This window comes from Xylona heveae (genome assembly GCF_001619985.1).
Source record: "Xylona heveae TC161 unplaced genomic scaffold L228scaffold_5, whole genome shotgun sequence".
NCBI classification, from domain to species: Eukaryota; Fungi; Ascomycota; class Xylonomycetes; order Xylonales; family Xylonaceae; genus Xylona; species Xylona heveae.
In genome coordinates, this window is record NW_017264197.1 from 1,369,996 (window position 1) to 1,388,460 (window position 18,465).

General features: G+C 48.7%; 9 protein-coding genes across 9 annotated transcripts; 4 read left to right on the plus strand and 5 right to left on the minus strand.

Moving 5' to 3' along the window:
• Window positions 1-367: 367 nt before the first annotated feature.
• Window positions 368-1,466, plus strand: L228DRAFT_139795 (hypothetical protein). Its single transcript, XM_018329162.1, has one exon. The coding sequence runs from the start codon at window positions 496-498 to the stop codon at window positions 982-984; it is 489 nt and encodes a 162-aa protein (XP_018188485.1). The 5' UTR covers window positions 368-495; the 3' UTR covers window positions 985-1,466.
• L228DRAFT_139800 (hypothetical protein) lies at window positions 1,093-2,414 on the plus strand. The gene is made up of 3 exons (XM_018329163.1): window positions 1,093-1,219; window positions 1,284-1,449; window positions 1,529-2,414. The coding sequence occupies exons 1-3, from the start codon at window positions 1,200-1,202 to the stop codon at window positions 2,093-2,095; spliced, it is 753 nt and encodes a 250-aa protein (XP_018188486.1). The 5' UTR covers window positions 1,093-1,199; the 3' UTR covers window positions 2,096-2,414.
• Window positions 2,415-3,793: 1,379 nt separating this feature from the next.
• L228DRAFT_139803 (hypothetical protein) lies at window positions 3,794-4,687 on the minus strand. The gene has a single exon (XM_018329164.1). It carries the CDS (start codon window positions 4,444-4,446, stop codon window positions 3,946-3,948), a length of 501 nt encoding a protein of 166 aa, XP_018188487.1. The 5' UTR covers window positions 4,447-4,687; the 3' UTR covers window positions 3,794-3,945.
• A 2,674-nt stretch (window positions 4,688-7,361) lies between these two features.
• L228DRAFT_268303 (hypothetical protein) lies at window positions 7,362-8,940 on the plus strand (the record flags this gene model as incomplete). The annotated part of the gene is made up of 5 exons (XM_018335110.1): window positions 7,362-7,443; window positions 7,503-7,559; window positions 7,720-7,827; window positions 7,881-8,099; window positions 8,162-8,940. The coding sequence occupies 5 exons, from the start codon at window positions 7,362-7,364 to the stop codon at window positions 8,938-8,940; spliced, it is 1,245 nt and encodes a 414-aa protein (XP_018188488.1).
• Window positions 8,941-9,265: 325 nt separating this feature from the next.
• Window positions 9,266-9,721, minus strand: L228DRAFT_139819 (hypothetical protein). Its single transcript, XM_018329165.1, has one exon. The coding sequence runs from the start codon at window positions 9,621-9,623 to the stop codon at window positions 9,369-9,371; it is 255 nt and encodes an 84-aa protein (XP_018188489.1). The 5' UTR covers window positions 9,624-9,721; the 3' UTR covers window positions 9,266-9,368.
• On the plus strand, window positions 9,722-10,535 carry L228DRAFT_139820 (hypothetical protein). The gene has a single exon (XM_018329166.1). The coding sequence runs from the start codon at window positions 9,820-9,822 to the stop codon at window positions 10,297-10,299; it is 480 nt and encodes a 159-aa protein (XP_018188490.1). The 5' UTR covers window positions 9,722-9,819; the 3' UTR covers window positions 10,300-10,535.
• Window positions 10,498-12,041, minus strand: L228DRAFT_247356 (glycosyltransferase family 32 protein). The gene has a single exon (XM_018332624.1). The coding sequence runs from the start codon at window positions 11,779-11,781 to the stop codon at window positions 10,972-10,974; it is 810 nt and encodes a 269-aa protein (XP_018188491.1). The 5' UTR covers window positions 11,782-12,041; the 3' UTR covers window positions 10,498-10,971.
• A 1,996-nt stretch (window positions 12,042-14,037) lies between these two features.
• L228DRAFT_261052 (hypothetical protein) lies at window positions 14,038-15,751 on the minus strand (the record flags this gene model as incomplete). The annotated part of the gene is made up of 3 exons (XM_018334304.1): window positions 15,672-15,751; window positions 15,308-15,614; window positions 14,038-15,214 (listed from the first exon to the last, which is right to left on the minus strand). The coding sequence occupies exons 2-3, from the start codon at window positions 15,439-15,441 to the stop codon at window positions 14,038-14,040; spliced, it is 1,311 nt and encodes a 436-aa protein (XP_018188492.1). The 5' UTR covers window positions 15,442-15,614; window positions 15,672-15,751.
• Window positions 15,752-16,070: 319 nt separating this feature from the next.
• L228DRAFT_255994 (FAD binding domain-containing protein) lies at window positions 16,071-17,994 on the minus strand (the record flags this gene model as incomplete). The annotated part of the gene is made up of 3 exons (XM_018333905.1): window positions 16,071-17,516; window positions 17,586-17,797; window positions 17,897-17,994. The coding sequence occupies 3 exons, from the start codon at window positions 17,992-17,994 to the stop codon at window positions 16,141-16,143; spliced, it is 1,686 nt and encodes a 561-aa protein (XP_018188493.1). The 3' UTR covers window positions 16,071-16,140.
• Window positions 17,995-18,465: the final 471 nt, after the last annotated feature.

An 18,465-nucleotide genomic window follows, 5' to 3' on the forward strand; every position in this document is an offset into this window, starting at 1 on the left:
TACGATGGGAGTGTGACGTGGTTCTTGTTGGGCTACTGTTCCCCTGAGATGTTGCAAGACGGTGCAGCTAGTCTAAAGCAATAAAGCAGCATCTCTTCGCTTTCTCGATGTGTCTTCAATATCATCAATCATCCGCTACATCGCCATTGACAAAAGCCCAACTTCATGATTTGAAATTCTTTCAATGTGAAAAAGGCAATGTCCGACAGAGTGGAGCATTGAATGGAATGTGTTACTAATCCTCTGCCGTGCTTGAGGTCATATTAATCACATTTTCGCATCCGAACCCCTCGGACTTTAGGCTTGCTGACGCCAGGCAAGAACAAAGGTTCGAGGCCAGAGCCTCTAATTGGTTCAAATCTGTTTGCTTTGGCATCATTCACGGTTTATTTTTGCTTAGTCAACGGCTTGGTGAGCGATTCAGCCGGATCCGTCGGCAGAACTATACCGCATTTGGATAAGCCCTAGCCGTCCTGGAGTGCTCCAAGACACACGATGACTACACTCTCCGTCGTCTTACCGGTTGTCTTCAGCTGCCTATTCATTTGCATCGCTGTTATTTCTTTCTGCATCTGTGCCAGCAATCCAGAATTGCTTGTCACGCGTTACTACGACGAAGAGAAAGTCGAGAACGCGGGCGTTGTTGAGAGTGCAGCCAGAGTCGAATCCGCAGGCGGTGACGCAGGACCCGCAGAGCCGCAGCCGGTTGACCAACCCCCTCCACCTGCCGAACGAGAAGCACCAGAGGATTCAGCACCACCACCGCCTCCTCCCGCAGCGGCAGAGACATCACCATCACCATCACCACCAGAAGGGGCTACCGCCGAAGCTGGACCCGAAGTTGAAACGGCTGCAGCAGAGGGCGGACCCAAAGAAAGCGATCCAGCAGTTGAGCAGGAGGAAGCGCCAACTGCAGCCGCAGACGCTGAAGCAAAGCCTGAAGCTGAAGCGACCGAGGGACAACCTTCGACGGAAAAGGATTGAAGAGACGCGCGAAAGCATCAGGAAAAGGATTTTAGTGGAATACAGCAGGCAGACCCAGCTTTTGCTCCCGTGAATCACTCGTTTACCCCTGTCGAAACGCCCCCAGCCGATCCGCAAGGCATTGACATCATATCCTGCGAGCGAAGTATTACAGACGCGTTGAACCACCTCCTTTTCCACGGATCGCAACGCATTCCTTCAATCTATCCTTAGAGATGTCTTCCTATAGACAACGGTATGTCAATTCGGTTCCATCGATGACATCGTGTAACCGGGGATAAAACTGATTCATCTTTCAGAAATACGGCCGCGGCCCTTACAACCCTAGCGATAATTTACAATGCCGTTTCGGCTTATCTTCTCTACCAACTCCCCGATGACCCATACCATCTTGCTTCCAATTTCTCTCTTTATGCATCATTCGCTGGGCTTTTGAGCATTCTTGGCTTAGTCGGAGTTGTCAAGGTAAGCTATCATCATCACGGATACTGCGACCGTGATATTGATATAACAGTATTTCGCAATTGGGCTAACAAATGGATAGGAAAATGCGACATTAGTGGGCATCTTTGCGAATTACCACTTGATCGATACTATCTTGTGCTCAATACCCAGATTCCTTGTTCTTACCTTGTTCTCGGGGTTCCGCGATAGCTTCTGCGTACCCGATTCGAGCTTTGCTTTTCAAAAAGGGTCGTCTTCGGGCCCTTCACGGAATTTGCTGGAGCAGTTTGATCATGGAGAACGTCGGTCTTCTTCCGCTGCAGTTGCGGTCGCTCTTACCGATTCAGAGCTCTCCCTCGAACATTGCTTACGCGTCGTTTGGGTGGTGCAAATCATTGCCTTTGTCGGCATCGTCGGAACAACGCTAGTCCAATTCTATTTGGGCCTGCAAGTTCGAGATTATGCGAACAGGCTTTTTATGCGCGAGCAAGCGCGTGATGAAGAAAGGGTCCGGGCAATTGAGCAAAGCGGCGTTGCCTACGAAGACGACAATGAACGTCCGCGCGTTGGTGCTCTCTGGGAGAAAGTAGAGATTGGCTCGGATGATCTGGATAATGATCCAGTTCCTCCGTACGAAGAACGAGCCGCCTTTACGGGAAAACTTTAGGGAATTCATGCTATACTGATGCGTTGAATTATTTTCACGGCGCTTGGAAGGGCACGATTGTGCGATCGATTCCCCCACTTTTTTCCGCGTTTCGCATTGCTTTTACCGCCGGCGTTGCGTTGATTGAAACGAAGAAAACGAATGGCGTTGCGATCTATGCTTAGCCTCCCCTTTTTTTTCGCCTTCTCCTTGGTTTTATTGCATGATTTCCCTTTGCTTAAGCTCATCTCTGTACCTCTTTTCTGATGTCCTTTTGAAGATACCATTTCATCATTATCACGTTCCTTACGAAGCAACCAATGACGTTATCATTTTCAGCTATACCGCCAAATAAAGATACCATTGCATTTTATCACTCCTTCAGCACATCCCCCTCCTCCGATTCAGCTGCAGGTTATTTTGGGTTTGGAGCCACAAGTTTTCATGTTCAGCTTATCGGCACGTTGCCTAAGCTCTTCAGTACCGATCAATTCAGTTATGCTTCTTCAAATTAATCTCTTCACTCAATGGCTTTCCACTATAATTTTCGTCTCGTGCAGACATTTTTGCTTGCTCTTTTGACTTAAGCCTCGATCTCTTCTAATTGACTAATTGTCTCGAAAACATAGCATGCTCAAACGCCTTCGCGCCTCAAGATCATGTTATTCGTCACCATTTCCTATCTGATCCTCGTCATCTCCTCGCTAATTGAACTTTCTACCGCCCCCCTAAATTACCAATCTACCTATTCTCAATCTTACTTTCCGTTGCACTTCTCACAACACGCAATCAAGCTCGCTCAGGAACTAACCAGCTCCTGGCTCCTTCTTACTTTCTTCTTTATGCAATTCATCCATAAGCCTGGTACCTGTGACCGCCTGGCTGATATTCCGTGAAAGCCCACCAGTAGGTGCCAGCTCCATTATTTGCCCTGCGAGATAAAAATTACCGGATTATTGCTGTCACATGTTCGGCCTATGCCGAACACGAGCTTGCTTCTATCCCTCCCTTGGCCAGCCTGCACCATGCGCCATGCGCCACAAACCACAAGCCATTATCTCGGTGGGGTTGTGGGGTTCTCTTTCTCCCTTGTGTCAGCTTGTAAGAGGAGATTTCTAATAACTATATTCCTCTTATTGGGAGACTTGGAAAATATATATACGAAATAGCAGCATCGCATATGCCGCAGTTCCAAAGCTTATGGCAGAGAATCTAGGCATTCTCATGGGCGAACGAGACCCGGCACATGTTTGTGAATAGAGTTCATCTACGGTCCGTACTATCCGTCTCTATGATGAAACTGAAGCTTGAGCTTGAGTCTGAGCATGAGTTCCGAGTCCTGATCTACCGTAGTAGTTCAATTTCCAAGCTGACGCTTAAGCTTAAGCTTTGACAAGGAAAACGATGGCCCTTTTGGCCCTCGGAACCCAAGCAATGGCCTCGGAACCGACGTCGCGGGCCGCACCTCTGGTCTCTTGATTTGAAAGGTTCCGGTTCGAGGTACTGTAATCCTAAGGCATTCAAGGTATCTCGACTTCCCCCTTGTCTTTTTCTGTATTAATTGCATGGGTCGGATCCATCCCAAGGCGACGCGTCTACAAGATATAAAGTAATAATATGATTGTTTGTTCCACACATAAATGTCGATCAAATCTACGGTTCTGGAAAGCAGACGAAGAACGACACGCCCGGTCTAGTAAGCAAAAGCCCAGGCCAATGCGGGCAGTAATTTCGTCATCTAGCAGAATGTACTCCGTAGCGGGGGAAAGGAGATATGTGTGTGTGTCTGCGTGTGTGCCCCACATCATATCGCGTGTGCGGCAAGCGGTAGGCAGCGTCTTAATTTTACTGTATTATAGAGGGGTTCTGTCTTAAATGAGCCGGGAAAGGGGGGGGAGGGGTAAGCTCTTCGGCACTGTAATGTACTGCACTATAGCACACATGTGAGTTCCTGTAGAGAGGAGGGGCCTGTTGGGGGGCGGGAAACGAGAACAGGTATGAAACCAGAGAACCCAATGTCGAGGTTCGTGGTCTGTGGTCCGTGATCTCGGATTGTTTGGGGAAGGGAAGCTTTTGGAGGAAGGCAAAAGGGAGGGATGCTGTGCGTAGGCTGACGGCATTATGGTTGGGTCGAGTCCTGCGGGGTCGCCTTTGTTTCTCTTCAAGTATTGGTCCCAGTGAGGGCCGAAGGTGCGTTGGCGAGCAGCGATGATCCGTGTCGCAAGCGTTGGCTGATGCTGCGCGCAGATGAACATGCAGATTGCATGAGGTGTGATGGGAAGGAGACTGAAGAAGGTAGTGATTGTATCCCTTCGGGACCGAGAATAGGAAAGTTCCATATCATGACGATGCCTGGCGTCATCATCGAGCATGGCCGTGAGTTTAGATACTCGGGAAGATCACTTCATGTATAGTGTTTTCTTGCCTTGTGATCGTCGTGGCCCCGATTCCCCACGAAGGATAAAAGATCAAAGGGGAGCTGCCCAAGGCCGCGGACGAATCGGATATGGAGATCACATAAAAGCCAATGGAGACTGAAAGTGGCGCCAGGGCGCGCGTGATGGACTTACCGGAGTACGGCTGCGTATATTGCAAAGAAAATTGAGGGACTGACTCTTTTTTTTTCTTCCGGGCTCGAAGACTTCTAGATTCCTGGCGTTATTGGATACTCGTGCGGTGCGTGGGATATGCTTCCTTACCTGCCTTCCTGAGCGATAGCCGGTGCGTGTCGGGTGTGTCCGTTCGTGGCGCCAGCCCACGGCTTTCAAGGGTTCCATGTTGCAACTCTCACTTTTATCGCGCCGTGTACTTGATCGTATCGCCAAGTCCTGCGTCGCACAATTTATATGAAAATATGATCCGAATTACCTTTGCATACCTCCATTTCCTTGCGGACCTTTCAAGACTTGCAACTCGTGGGGCCAATTTGGTCTCTATCACGGCTACAGTAGTTCGGCTCGCTATCATTACAATGGGCGGGGATGGAGGCCGTCTCCGAGCTTTTTTTGGTCCCAAATGTTGCTGTGGCTTTGGGTTGACCCCACTAACGACGATTTTGGTACGAAAATTGGGATCACTTCTCTGAACGAGGTCAGTTCGATATAATGACCTCTACTCTGTAGTGATGACTACTTTTTCTTCCTACGTAACACGGCTACAAGATGGGTCATTATCATCGTCCTTGACGGTAACGATAGCTTAATTCGGTGCAGGTTTCGGAAATGGCAATGGTTTCCATGGGAGTATTCAGCATTCCATACATGAAGGGTACCCCTCTGGCTGCGCACCGATGGATTAGCCTAGTGGATGTATGAGGACGGCTTTATCCGTTCAGATCACGTCAATCACTTCTGTTAACAAATATCAATGAGAAAGAGAAAAGGAAAAGGCGCCGATGACGGCGAAATTATTGGCGGCTGAGGGCAGGCGGCACGAGGAGAAGGGATCGGGGAAAAGGGTTTTAAGCTCCAGGGTCCGGGAGACTATCCAAAGTGGGACTATGCCATGAGGGGTCATGTAGCCGATCGCATGTTGTCGCCAAAGACCACGAGGGGTACCTGGCGATACTCCTGTCATCGGAGATCCGATGGCTATCGACAGGTATCGATCTCGTAGCACGATAGCTAGGGCCTTCTCTTGGGGCCCCCCCGTCAAAAGGCAGGCCGTTCCTCGTGTGATTTCCCTGGGACGCCTTTAGCGGGAATAGCGGTTTTCCTCATCACTGCGACTTGACAGAAAGTTGCACATTGTCCCATCTCCGAGGGCTTGTTCCATCCTGTACTCCGTACGTACTTAACTTATCTTGCCAAGTTTGACCATCAAGTCGTGCTCCAGTCCGGCCCCACGCCACGGACCAGCAGACGACTAAGTTCCCAGTCGTGCTCTTGCGCTGGCGGTAGATTGCCTGACACCGACCATCTTCAAATGGCTCTAAAATGTTCGTCGGCTCGCTTCCTGCCTAGGCCACAAAGGTGCCCGTAGTAGTCCGCTGGGTCGGTCATCTTTTACCGTTTGAGTACAATATCTCCACTCCAGTTTAATTATATATCGCCAAGTTGTGATTGAGCCATCTACGAGTATGTATATTACAGGCATATCTACGATTGAGCCTAAAGATTAATGTAGTCTTTTCACGGTCTCTTGCATTTTCGTGGATTATGGATGTGTCTTCTCTCTTCTGACGTCGCAGACAGGTGTGCCGACGGCGAAGAGAAAAAAAAAAAGTTTGATTGCCGGATTACGCCATTGGTATGCATCTCTCACCGTAGTAAGCCTTAGGGTACGGTACTGTAGCGAATCCCTTGGACCGGGGGTTGTGGATTTCTGCTTTCTGGCAGCGGGACCAGTCAGCGTTAGCTTCACTCGCACGCTCTACCGCAACACAACCCAAGGAGGGAAAAAAACCGTGGGACCGTTACTTTTTGCCCATCAATTAATCTCCCTTTTCGCTTTTCGTTGCGGCCCACAAAATACTCACCCCGACTCTTCTTCTCATTTCACCCTTGAGCCCGCCGGAACCCTTTCCACTCACTTCTTCTCGCAACGGGGCCTGAACCACCACTTCTTCCTATCCTCGAGACCTACTGTACTCCCCCGTCTCTTCCCCTCCTCCTGCTCTCTTCTTCCTCTTGTCTTTACCCGCCTGTTTTCTCTGTCGTCCATACCCGTGGATGCTTCGCAGAGAATCGCGTCGCTCTCTCGCTATCAAGTTCCTTTCTGTCTGTTGCTCTTGACTGCAAGGTAAGTTTTTTTAGCCTACCAGATTCTTGCTCGCACCACCTTCATACACACGGACACCCACCCACCACCACTCATGCACACCCTTCACCCAAACACCGCACAGGAAAAAAAGCAGAAAACCCTCCCCCCCCCAGTCCCCTTGTGTCTTAATCTCGCCCCCGTCGCTTGCCGTGGCTCGGGACGCCTCCGCTCGCCAAAAATGCACATTGAAATCTTCGACTCCTCGGCTACCCTGTAAATCTGGCGCACGCCGACGATTGTGGGCACAGATTTCTCTTCCTCGATCTCGTCTGACTCCCTCCCACCTCTGGTGCAATCGAGCTGGTCACCATCACTACTACCATCTTCGCTCTTCGAATTGCATTTTGTTTACGGGTGGCATGGCAGCATCGTACTGACCTTTATTTCGCATCCTCTTAGCTGTTTGGTTTAACTTCGGACCCTCACCGTCCAAAAACACACTCCTTGTCCGACCTTGTCTGCCATTCAAAACGCCTAGACTATCCTTATCCCCAGCGTCTTCTGTCGTCTGACATAGCGCCGCATCATGTCTTACTACGAACCTCAGGGCTGGCAGGCTCCTGTCCGCCAGACATCGTGGGACCAGCCCGCACCTCCCTCTCGCTCCGGTAAGAGAAATACACTTCAAGGATATCGTCAATGGTTCTTTTCTGATGGAATTTGACAGGAGCGAGCTCTGCTGTTCAGCGTGATGACAACACTGCTTTCAGCTCTCAGCTCGATGGTAAGAAAGCCCTTTTCGCCCTCCGATCGATGCCCTTGATTCCCAGTCTATTGTTTCCTCGAAATACTTTTCAATTCTCCGAAAACTGTCGAGGCAATATGGCAGCATCAACGCGCTGGATCGACTTATTTGAGTGGAATTGTGCTAACAACTGGATTAGAGGTTGATAGGGCCGTCGACAATCTCATGAAGAGCGGCAAAATGTTCAACGCGGTTCCCCGCCGGGACTCAATGCCTGTTTCTGGCGCCCCACGCCCGTTTGAATATGGTATGGTCATTGAGAACCCCAGTATGCCAGGCATATATTGACTTTCGAGTTAGACCCGAGACTTGGCGGCTCTGCCCCTCAACGCCCGCATTCCCTCGACTTTGAGCAGATGCGCCCTCAGTCTGCAACCAACCTGCAAAACTTTTATGCCAACCAGCGTTTTCAGCCGCGGCCCAACGAAGCTGAGCAGATGATGCAGGCCAAGCGCCGCATGGCGGCTCAGCGGGAACGTGAGCTTCGCAACTATCACCAAGAGCAGCAGTACAACCGAAGTAAGTGCATGAAGTCTGCGGCTTAGCTGTAAAGTAGACGTGCTCATTATCGACCTTTACAGAAGTCACTACCCAGGGCGGCAAGGTTGACCGCTCGATGAGCCCCAGTGCCATGAGCGAGGACGAGCGTCGTGACCTCATTGCCCGTCAGCACCGAGCTCTGTACGGCAATGAAAGCGCCAACTTCTTCGAGAATGGTGCTTTTGGTGGCGATGCCAACACCCCTCGTGCTGCTGCCGCTGCGAATGCCGCTTCTCAGGCCGCTGGCGCTGCTGGCGCCCGTGGCTCCTCTCCCCTGGCGTTCGACCCCTTTGGATCCCAGAACCCGGCCGCTGCTGCTGCGGCTGCCCATGCTTCCAAGGATGCCGTTCCGACTCCCCAAGTAGCTGGCGGCGCTGGCCCTTCGCCTGTTCAGGTTCAACAGCGCTCTCGGGCTAACAGCAACTCTTCGCCCTCGTCGAACCCCAATAGCTTCAGCCTGTTCGAATCTGCTGCTCAGCAGTCTAGCCGCACCTCGAACTCGTCGCCGGGTGGATCCCCTCCCGCCCAAGCTGGCAAAGCCCCTGGTGCCTCTGCTGGCGTGGCTCCTATTGGCACCCGCCCTGTCCACGCTTCTCAGGGCCCGGTTGTCAACCCCGCGCTCAACAAGCGATCCACGACTCCTCTTCCTTCTCCCCTGAGTTACGGCTTTTCTCAAAACGATCGGGCCAATGAGCGTTCTACCTCGTCGGCGTCTAACCCTGCTGGAGCCTCCGATGTTGGTCTTGGCTGGGGCAGCAAGAGCGGCGGTGTCTGGGGAACCAAGAACCCCTTGGGCGTGCAAGCGTCTGTTTGGGGCTAGGCGTATTGATTCTGGGATAAAGGTGGGTATGTGGTGAATGGTGTTGCTGCTTTTACATTTGAAGGGAAACATGAAATCACGTTTGTTTGTTTCATTCTTGGGCGCGGGTGTATTTTGGTTTGGATTGTTTTCTCTTGCCGGTTGCCTTTCCCATATCATCTCTTCCGCTCCCGTCGCTCCCGTACGCCTCTGCACACGATGGTTATCACCTGCTCTAGGCATATATCAGCGTTGCAGTTCGTGTCTCTTTAGCGTTCAGCCTTCCATCAAGAGCGAATATCGTTTTCCAGTTCGCCCTGGTCGCGGCTACTCATATGTTGCGGGGGCGTTGTCTATTATTATTATTCTTCTTCTTCGTCACATGCCGTTTGCTTTGTTTGGGGAGTGAAGATTTTTCAAGTTTGGTGTTCGTGAGGGTAGTTGGGAATCTATTCTTTTCGGATTACACGGCGACTGGGTACTCCGTCATGGGTCCTTCGGTGCTGATTTGCGTCAATTGCTCGGGATTGGTACATTGAGGGATCAAGGTGTTCTGACTCTTTGTCTCTTTTGTCTTTCTTTTTTGAAAGTCTCATTTGTTCAACCTTTGCGTACTCGATTTCAACATTTCGAAAGCAATATCTCTCGGGCAAGGAAGAAATGCAGAGGGAGAGAAGAAAACAGGAGAACGAAAGGCAGAGCATCTTATGATCTGTCAGTCGTTTGGTAATTACGGGAAGATGGGATAAAAGCTATTTCGCACGACAAAAACGGACAAAAACTCGACAAAATCAAACTGAAATCAAAAGTGCTTCCACTCATGGGCATAGGTGTTTGTTTTCCTCATTGCTAGCGGGTGGAGCGGGCATATGGATAATAAATTTTCGTCTGGGAATTGATATGGGTTTGGCTTGGCTTGGCTTGGCTGTTTTGTTTTTTTTTTTGTTGCTTGCGTTGGGCTCCTTTTCGGCTTCGGCTTTTGCCTTTTGGCAACTTTATTCTTACCGTTGGTCTGGCTTTTTCAGGTACTGTTTTTGTTATGCCTTTTTTTCTCATTGCCTTTTTGTTTTTCCCTCATCTCGCTTTTGTGGCTGTAGTTGTTTTCTTCTTTTTGTTTTCGACGGATGCGGCGGGGACAAAAATTGCCGTGCATGTCCCATGGCGCGTTGTTGTTTCTTGTTCTTGTTGCTTGTGTTGCTTGGTTGTTGGGTTTTGCAACAGGTCGCTGGGTTGCGTTGCTCGTTGGCTGCATTCATAAACACTGGCGAGAAGGGTTTCATCCATCTCCGTTTGTTTGTCCCTTCTCATCTTATTCAGCTCTACGATTCCCCCCTTTTCCCCCCGATCTTCTTGCTGGTCTGTCGGTCAGTGCCAGGTTGATGATCTGCCAGGGAAAAAAGGGAAACGGCTGGACGTCTTATACCCGTCCACCAACACTTTTTTTTAACAACATGGGGTGTTTGTTTTTTATTTTTATCTTTTTTTTTTCTTTTTTGTGATTTCCATTCTTTAGTTTTACACACCTAGGTAGTTTTCAACGGTTAGTTTGCGTGTGTTTTTCTGCTAAATGGAGCTTATAGTGGGATTTTCTATCGGATATATCCATGGATTTCTTGTATCTTGTGGTGACGGTGATTCTGTGATTCCGTGATTCCGTGACTGTGATTAAACAAGTGCTGTAGAGTACCCTGGACGTTTCATCAGAAGTGTAATACTTTCCTTAGTTTTGATGCATCGCACAATGTCTATACTGCTCCGGCGATGTTGCCCGCATGTCCCTTCGAGGACGAGATCGAATGCGTACTGCTGGAGCCCTTTGGCCATGGTGCCACCCTTGCTATTATATAAACACGGTACACCCTTGCCTGGCATTGTTTTGACTCCGACACAGTCACACAGCTCTCTCGCCCTTCTATCTTTCTGAACCCCACAGGTCAATCACTTTTTGCCATGGTGACTTTGACATTTTTCATTTCTTAATCGGCTTCTAGTTATATTCCCTTTTTATTTATACACCATCTGGCATATTCCTAAATATCAATACAGTACAGGCTATATAGATTCATGAATATGATTTTCTTTCCAGATGCCCTTGAATAGATGCTGAACAAGCGCCGTATCATCACTTGGTTCGCCACTGTCGGAGTGGGGCTGTCCAGAACCAAACGCATTCACCGGCAGGATCAGTACATCATGTAACAGCTGTGGTCCGGCATGCCTTGTCATATCAGCGCCAGTGACATCTCGTTGCAAGTGGTGCGTTAGGTATCGGAATACTTCAGCCGTGACAGCAGCAGGGCCAGTGATGTTGATCACCTGTGCAGAGGACAAACTCACGGCTGAAATGTGGACCTGTTGCTCCTCTGACAATACTCGCAGTCGTTTAAAGATTCCTTCAATAAGAGACCAGAGCAGCCAATGCTTTGGCTTGGCCATCATTGTCCACTGGCATAACTGAAACCGAGACGTTCCCGGCCACACCTTCCCTTCAGGCTGGTCCATTTCGATCCCGATGGCAATGTTTGAAGTGGACTTGAAAGCTGATGGTATCCAGTTGTCAACTTCTTTCAGGACTTTTGTGTCAATGTCGCTATACACGCCGCCCTCCATGAACAAGACCATATATCTGAAGAGGTCTGCACGAAGGATATTATCCTGTAATTGTCCGAAATTTTCTTGCCACACTGGAAACTCCTTGAAATTGGCTGATATATATTCGGCCACGTCTTCGTCGGTCAATAGGTGGTGTTCAAATTCCGGGTTGAGATCTCTCCACTGCTGAACGTTTTCGTGTTCGGTTGTTTCCAGGGATAGAAATGGTTGTTTCCACGTCTGCCATATCTTCTTGGGATAATCGGGCATTGGCGTAGATTGCTGCCATAAAGGTGCAGGGTGGTGGTGGTGGTGGTAAAGGTGTCTGCTTGTCGTGAAGATTGCTGCAGCAATTATGGAGAATATGCATAACTTGGCAACAAATCGAGATATCATGGTTCGTGATATACAAATAACTTCAAATGAAATAAGAAAATTTATTTATTTTTCAACTGGTAGACCGTAGACTCGTAGGTAGGTTGAACCGTTGAAGTTCAGTTCCCAGAATGCCCAGAATGCCCAGAATCTGGAGGATCCCCCTTTATAATAAGAAGAACAGCCATTTCGAAATTGCCCGTGGAGTCGTTGCATGGGTATGTGTTTCGGGTTGGGGGATTGGTTCATCAAAGTCAGGCTCTTTTTTTCGTACTGCCCCTTCTGTTTGCAACAGGGATGATGGATGGTCGGATAGCTTACAAGTTACAGCGTTTACCAGCATGCTGCATCCATGTTATTTATCCTGGACCTCGCAGTTCACAGTTCTCTTCTGGAGAAGTAGACCCCTATCCAAAGACTCGTGCAATACCCATCAAGACCACCCCAAATGATCCCCTATTTTTTTCGGAGTAGTCCTTTCACGAAGAAAAGATTATCCGTTAGTACTTTGTATTGTTACTCGTGGAAAATCGGGCTCAAAGGAGAGCCGAATCCTTTCACGGCTCTCTCATATGGAATCCATGGGTAAGGTGACTGGGGGGGGGGTTTTTGGACTCGTCGGTCCTGATCAGCTTCCCTGAGGATACCTGAGGAAAATGGGGAGTTGGGAGTTGGGAGTTCTGCCGTGACCCGTGGCCCGTGACCTGTGACCCGTCTCAGAGGGGCTCTTTCACGGGAACCCTTTGTTTGATAAGTAGATATAGATCCATGACCTTGTTGTTACAAAGTTATTGTACCATGTCAGTAATTCGTACCCACACCAAAATTGTCGCGCTCAACCATGTTATGAATTTTCTGGGTACGATTCTACACTACGCGACCAATGATTGATCGTATACACGCGCCGGACCACTATAGCGCCCGACATTTAGCGCCCGGACAACTAGTTGCGGCCTTGCGGGACAACTAGTATTTATCGTTGCAACCTTAATCACAAAAGCCCAGAGAGGCAGAGAGAAATAATACGTCCCACAGAGAGACGAAACACATATGGACGAAAAGATACCTACCTTAAGCGAAACCAGGCAACAGACGGTGTTACCCGTGGTTGTTCCACCAAAAGGGACTCTTCGACATAAGGTAAGTTACCTTAGGTAGGTAAGTTAGCCAGTGGAGAATGGTGCGAGGGTGCTGGATCGGAGCTCCCTCGCTCGGTACTCCGTATAATAATCATTCTGAACCGCACGAGTACAGAGGTAGTAATCAATCGATAACTTTAATTTTAGCAAAATCACATGACAGGTAGCAATGTAGCAATGTAGCAATATAGACATACAAACATAAAACATTGCTTCTTTTTCGAGATTGTTGCTACTGCCCACTGACAACATCTACTAAGACCTGAGGTCGGTGGAAACAGCAGGCTCATTTGCCTAGCGCAATGTTATATATAGTTAATGAATGTAGATAGGTTTTTTTTGCCAGAGGATTATATCATTATACTGCTTCGATGTATGTTTTACTTCCCGTAGCTACCTGTACAATACCTCCAATAAGCTGCATCAATATCATACGGGTAACAGAGTACTCCACGACATGCCCGATCAATAGACCGAGAACCACATAGCCTGCGAAAAGCATGCGAGGTATCGCAGGCCCATCCTTAGACGTTTGACGAAGAACAGCTCTGATCGCCAAAACGGGTTAGATGCCTGCAGCCGGACTCAATATCATCAGCTTGTGTGACTTGAGAAGTTGAGCAAAGTAGTATAGGATAGCTACGTCAGAGTAAATGCTCGAATGGGAATTCACATGGAAGCATTTGATATTACCAGTACAATCTTGGAGTTTTTGTGTTTGCTTTCTATCCTGAATCCTGAATTTTGAATCCTGAATCTTATGCCAAGGATGCGGTATTGTGATGCCTGCTTTTGCTGTTTTCAAGCTCGGTTGAAGAGGAATACAAAAAAGTTGGGACAGGAAGAACAACAGAGTAATAGGGGAATACAAAAATTTGGAAGAACGAAGAAGACAAAACGCGGAAACGAAAAAGAGAAAATGAAGAAAAGGCCGAAGAGAATTGGACACAGAAGAAGGAAGGAAAAAAAAAAAAAAAAAAAAAAAAAAAACCGGAAACGGGGCAGAGAAAGGTCAGAAATGCGGGTTAAAGTCAATGATAGTGACACAGTAATTGTCAGGCCCTTCACTTTCGGGCTTGAGCCCACTAAGGACGAGGTAGAATCCTACCTGTGTGACTCTCAAGCCCGGCGAGAGCTCAGGATCGCAGCAGACAGGGACTCGTCGTTCTATAAAGCCGCGGTTTCTGATGCGAAAGTAGGTAGCAGAGCCGAGGTGGGATGGGACAGTGATCAAGCGGCTGTTGTTACAGAGATGGGTGTAAAAATGTTCGCGTTTCATTCTTGCTGATAGCGCGGTAGCTTCATGGTCGCTGGGATAGTCAGAGACTCGTCGAATATAGGCTCTGGTGTCGTTGTATGCATTGTCTAGCCAGAGGCCTTCTTCCAGATAAAAACAGCCATCTGCAAAGGCGTCACGCCGTACGGCAAAGTTGTCGGTTCTGCGGTGAAAGAAAAACTCGCCAGAGAATCGGTGGTGTTCTTTTTCATAGACGGCTAGGCGCCGGCCGCGGTAGCTGCGGATAACAATCTGTTGAGCGTTGCAGGCGAATCTGAATATAGGGCAAGCCTCGTTGTCGGTCCGAGTTGAGAATTCATCCTTGTATAAAAGTCGCAATGTACTTGAGCACATAATTCGTAATTGTATTGTCTTTGGAGCTGTGCGCATAAGAAGAACGAAATAGTCTCCTGCGGGGGAGAAGCTATAGGCGAACCTCAGGTTCCGTTTTCTCTCTTGTCGTTCCTCATCTTCATCGCTGGAGTCATCGTCGCTGGTGTACGCGCCCAGTGCACTTTCGACGTCAGAGCCATCTAAAGATGGCGAAGAGGGTGGAGGAGATAGGGGTGATGATAATGCAGACGAAGTAAGAGAAGGCGGAGAAGTTGTGGTCGAGGATTTCGACTGTGTAGGATTATCCACCTTTTCTGGAAGCTCCAAGTCGGAGAATGAAAGCCGGATCCGCCTTGTAACACGACCATCCTCTAGACGCCTGGCAATAATCTCTGGAAGTGTGCGGCATGGGTTGCCGATTCTATTGAAAATGTACATTTTGTCCCCATATATGCTCGGGCCATGAAATACATCCCTCGTGGCAACCCCCTTTTCGACGTGTTCTCGTTGTGATAAGTCCACATCAATCGACCAGACAATAGTGCCATCTCGGGTGAGCTTGAACATTTTTGCTAAAGAACTGAAAGACGGATAAGTACACTGTCTACTAGCTCTTCAAAGAGGGCAACAGAAAAAAGTTTGTAAAAGTCACAATGGTATGGGAGAAACACACCTTGTACCCCATACTGGGTGTTGCGTCAGATCAGAGGGAGAAAGCATGGCTTCGTACTCGATAATCACATCCCCCTCTACTGTTACCTTGAGAGAGATTATGTACCCGGCGATCCCTCCTAATGCTTCTATCATAAGGAACCTTGGGCGCGATCGCTGAGGTTGATTTGGTCTAAGGTCCCTTATCCATACGAGGCCATACGACGAAGAATACGCTAACCAATGACCGGCAACACTATAGAATTGGCATTCGCCGATGCGGAGTACTCTGTTTGCCCGGCCTTTTTGGAGAGCATTATAATAGTAAGCTGAAAGGGCATTAGCCTTTGTTTCGATATGCCTTTCCTCAAATGTAGACAACTCACCAAGTCTTCGATAAACTAGATGTGCCTCCAATACGGAACAAAATCGCTGATAAGTCCCTTCGCAATGGGAAAAATGCTTCAAAAGGCATTGTTTGGAAACAAGTACTTGGTTGAGATTTTTCCAACGAGTGGAAACTCTTTTTATAATCAGCGCACTAATGGGGTCAAGCTCTAGCACGACGCCGAGAAGGCAGTCAAAGTTGAGCTTCTCAAATGGGTCAGCTCGACGCGTAGTGGAACAAGTCCTCAGCGCAACTGTCCTTTGCGGTAAGGCCATTGCTTCAAGTCTTGCAGCTCTCAGTCGCAATAATATGTCGCGATGACAGGGTGCTAGACCACGAACATTGATCGAATGAATGCATTGAGGGTGGAACTGACAGATCGCAATTGAGGATCATTGTGGCAACGGAGAGATAGATGTTAGATTCCTCCAGTATCTGTGCCGTTCCAAGTACACAGAGCTAATAAATCATTCGGCACCCTCGGACGGAGCTGGTATGCTTCCCTTTCGGGAAAGAGCGAGTGCAGCAGCAGACCTTCCGGCTTTGCGGCCAAATACTGCTCCTGCAGTTAAGCCGCTCCCACCCGGGTAATTTTCATAGAACAATCCCCCCACCATCTCGCCGGCACAGTAAAGTCCCGGGATGTCCTTTCCTGTGACTCTAGAAAGCACTCCTGCCGTATTTGGGTTGATTGCAAGCCCACCAAATGTGAAAGTGATCCCAGCAGTCACTTTGACAGCTACGAAAGGTGGCTGATCCAAAGGTAGAGCCCAGTTGCTCTTTGGTGGATTCAGCCATCGAGAGCTTGACTGCGTAGACAGACCATCTTTGACCGCAGGGTCCCAGTGTCGGCCGGGGTTTTCGCGCTGGCTGGCGTAGACAGCGTCGTTATATCCTTCAATGGTTCGGACAAACTGTTCTCCATCCACGAGCCCCAATGAACCACACTTTTGAGCCAATTCTTCCACACTGTCGGCATAAATCTTCCGCACGGTCTCATCTCTATACTCCTCCGGGCGGAGCCAGTCTAGAGTCTGTGCATCCCACACTTGGAACGCTATCCCATCAGGCTGGTGCAAAATTTCTTTCCCAAACTTTGCGTACGTGTAGTTTCGAAGATCCATGCCCTCGTCAACAAACCTATTGCCGTGGCTGTTTAGCATTAGTCCTAGCGGATATCCGCTCTTTGTGAACTCATTCGTTTTCTCTTGATCGCCTTCTTCGGTTGGAGCATTTGCATCCCATGCTACGGAATGGCAGCCTGACCAATTTCCCATTTGTTTTGCATTGGCATCTCGAATCGCAATCTCCAACATTTCTCCGGTATTGTAAGGGCTTCCCCTCACATATGCCAGATCCCATCCTGGTCCAAGGTACTGCGCCCGCATTCTGGGATTGGCTTCAAAGCCACCGGCACAAAGAATAACGCTAGTGGCTCGAATTTCCTCGATAGAGCCCCCAGGCATCTGTACCAGGATACCAGTGACGCCTTTGCCTCCTTCTTCGTCAGTAACCAGCTGTGTGGCAGGAGTATCGAATAATAGATCAACTCCTTTTGCTCTTGCAGCCGTCAGCAGGCTACCGATTAAGCCTTTGCCTCCTCCGTCGACTGTAAGTGCGAGCCCTCCCCAGAATTTCCACTTGTCTTCGATCACATATGCTTGCCTGTGGAAGCCCAGTGCGAAAGGAATGCGGGCTATCCATTTCAACCAGCTTAGAACATCCAAGCTTTCGGTGATCAATGCATCAGAGAGATGGTGATCAGTTCTGCCGGCAGTGACTCGATCAATATCCGCACGGAATTTTTCCATCGTATAAGGCTCAAGACTTAACGATTTTTGAGCTTCATCAAACGTATGTGTCCTTTTGCCCTTGAGCGCATCATTCTCTGACAGAGGGAAATCGATGGTACCGTTATTTTCAATCAGTGGCCACAAGTCTTCGAGTCCATTATGGATTGTTCGATATGCTCCGGCGGTGAAGTAACCATTACCGCCAGCCCAGTCTGGCGGACATTTGTCAATCAGAAGCACACGAGTGGCCCCGTGAGCGCGAGCAGACAAAGCTGCCGTGAGACCGGCAGCGCCGGAGCCAATGACAAGTACGTCGTAAGGTGACGATTTACTAATTGATATGCGAGACTGCCTTCGGGGCTGTATTTGTGGCTCAGGCTGGATACTCTGAAGCCGCGAGTCCTTTCTCCTTGGGGCAAATGACTTGTACTGAGGATAGTGAAGTTGCGGTTTTGCGTAGAAGCTTGCACTTGAACGCCTCCGGTCTCCGGGATAGTCAGTAGGCGAAGGAGAGCTAGGCAGCTCCATGATGAAATTTATGAATCTCAGAGTAAATGCAAACTTGCTTTAGCAAATGGCTTAGAAAACAAAGAAAGAAAGCAAATATTTGATATATTGCAATTGCGAGTTCCTTGCTTAACAATTGCTTCCAAAGATATAGTGGGAATTCAAGATACAAGTTCTCGAAAGGAAATATATTTCAGTGTTTCAGACTTTGAAACAATGCGATGAAAGAACCAAATCAAATCTCTGAAACTCGTGACTGATGTGAAATAATGTGGAAAAGGGAGAATGTAAGACTTGAGGAGTGGAGACGGTAATGGGTATGGAGATCACCACACTAGTATGGCATGCGACTTTGCGGGGTAGCCAAAGATAACGTCAGAGTCGTTTTGCTCATCTCCCAAGAGATTGTTCCAATTCTTGCACCCTAGATCTTTCATATGATAAGGACAACTGAGAGAGAGTCCAGCCTTCAAAATGACGATTGGTTCTTTT

Excerpts from the sequence above, each read along its gene's own strand:
- L228DRAFT_139803 (XM_018329164.1), bottom strand. The coding sequence starts at position 4,446 with ATGCTCGATGATGACGCCAGGCATCGTCATGATATGGAACTTTCCTAT.
- L228DRAFT_139819 (XM_018329165.1), bottom strand. The coding sequence starts at position 9,623 with ATGCTCTGCCTTTCGTTCTCCTGTTTTCTTCTCTCCCTCTGCATTTCT.
- L228DRAFT_139820 (XM_018329166.1), top strand. The coding sequence starts at position 9,820 with ATGGGTTTGGCTTGGCTTGGCTTGGCTGTTTTGTTTTTTTTTTTGTTG.
- L228DRAFT_139800 (XM_018329163.1), top strand. The coding sequence starts at position 1,200 with ATGTCTTCCTATAGACAACG. Across the intron at positions 1,220-1,283 it reads ATGTCTTCCTATAGACAACG|AAATACGGCCGCGGCCCTTA; the intron begins GTATGTCAATTC and ends TTCATCTTTCAG. Across the intron at positions 1,450-1,528 it reads GCTTAGTCGGAGTTGTCAAG|GAAAATGCGACATTAGTGGG; the intron begins GTAAGCTATCAT and ends ACAAATGGATAG.
- L228DRAFT_247356 (XM_018332624.1), bottom strand. The coding sequence starts at position 11,781 with ATGCCCGATTATCCCAAGAAGATATGGCAGACGTGGAAACAACCATTT.
- L228DRAFT_139795 (XM_018329162.1), top strand. The coding sequence starts at position 496 with ATGACTACACTCTCCGTCGTCTTACCGGTTGTCTTCAGCTGCCTATTC.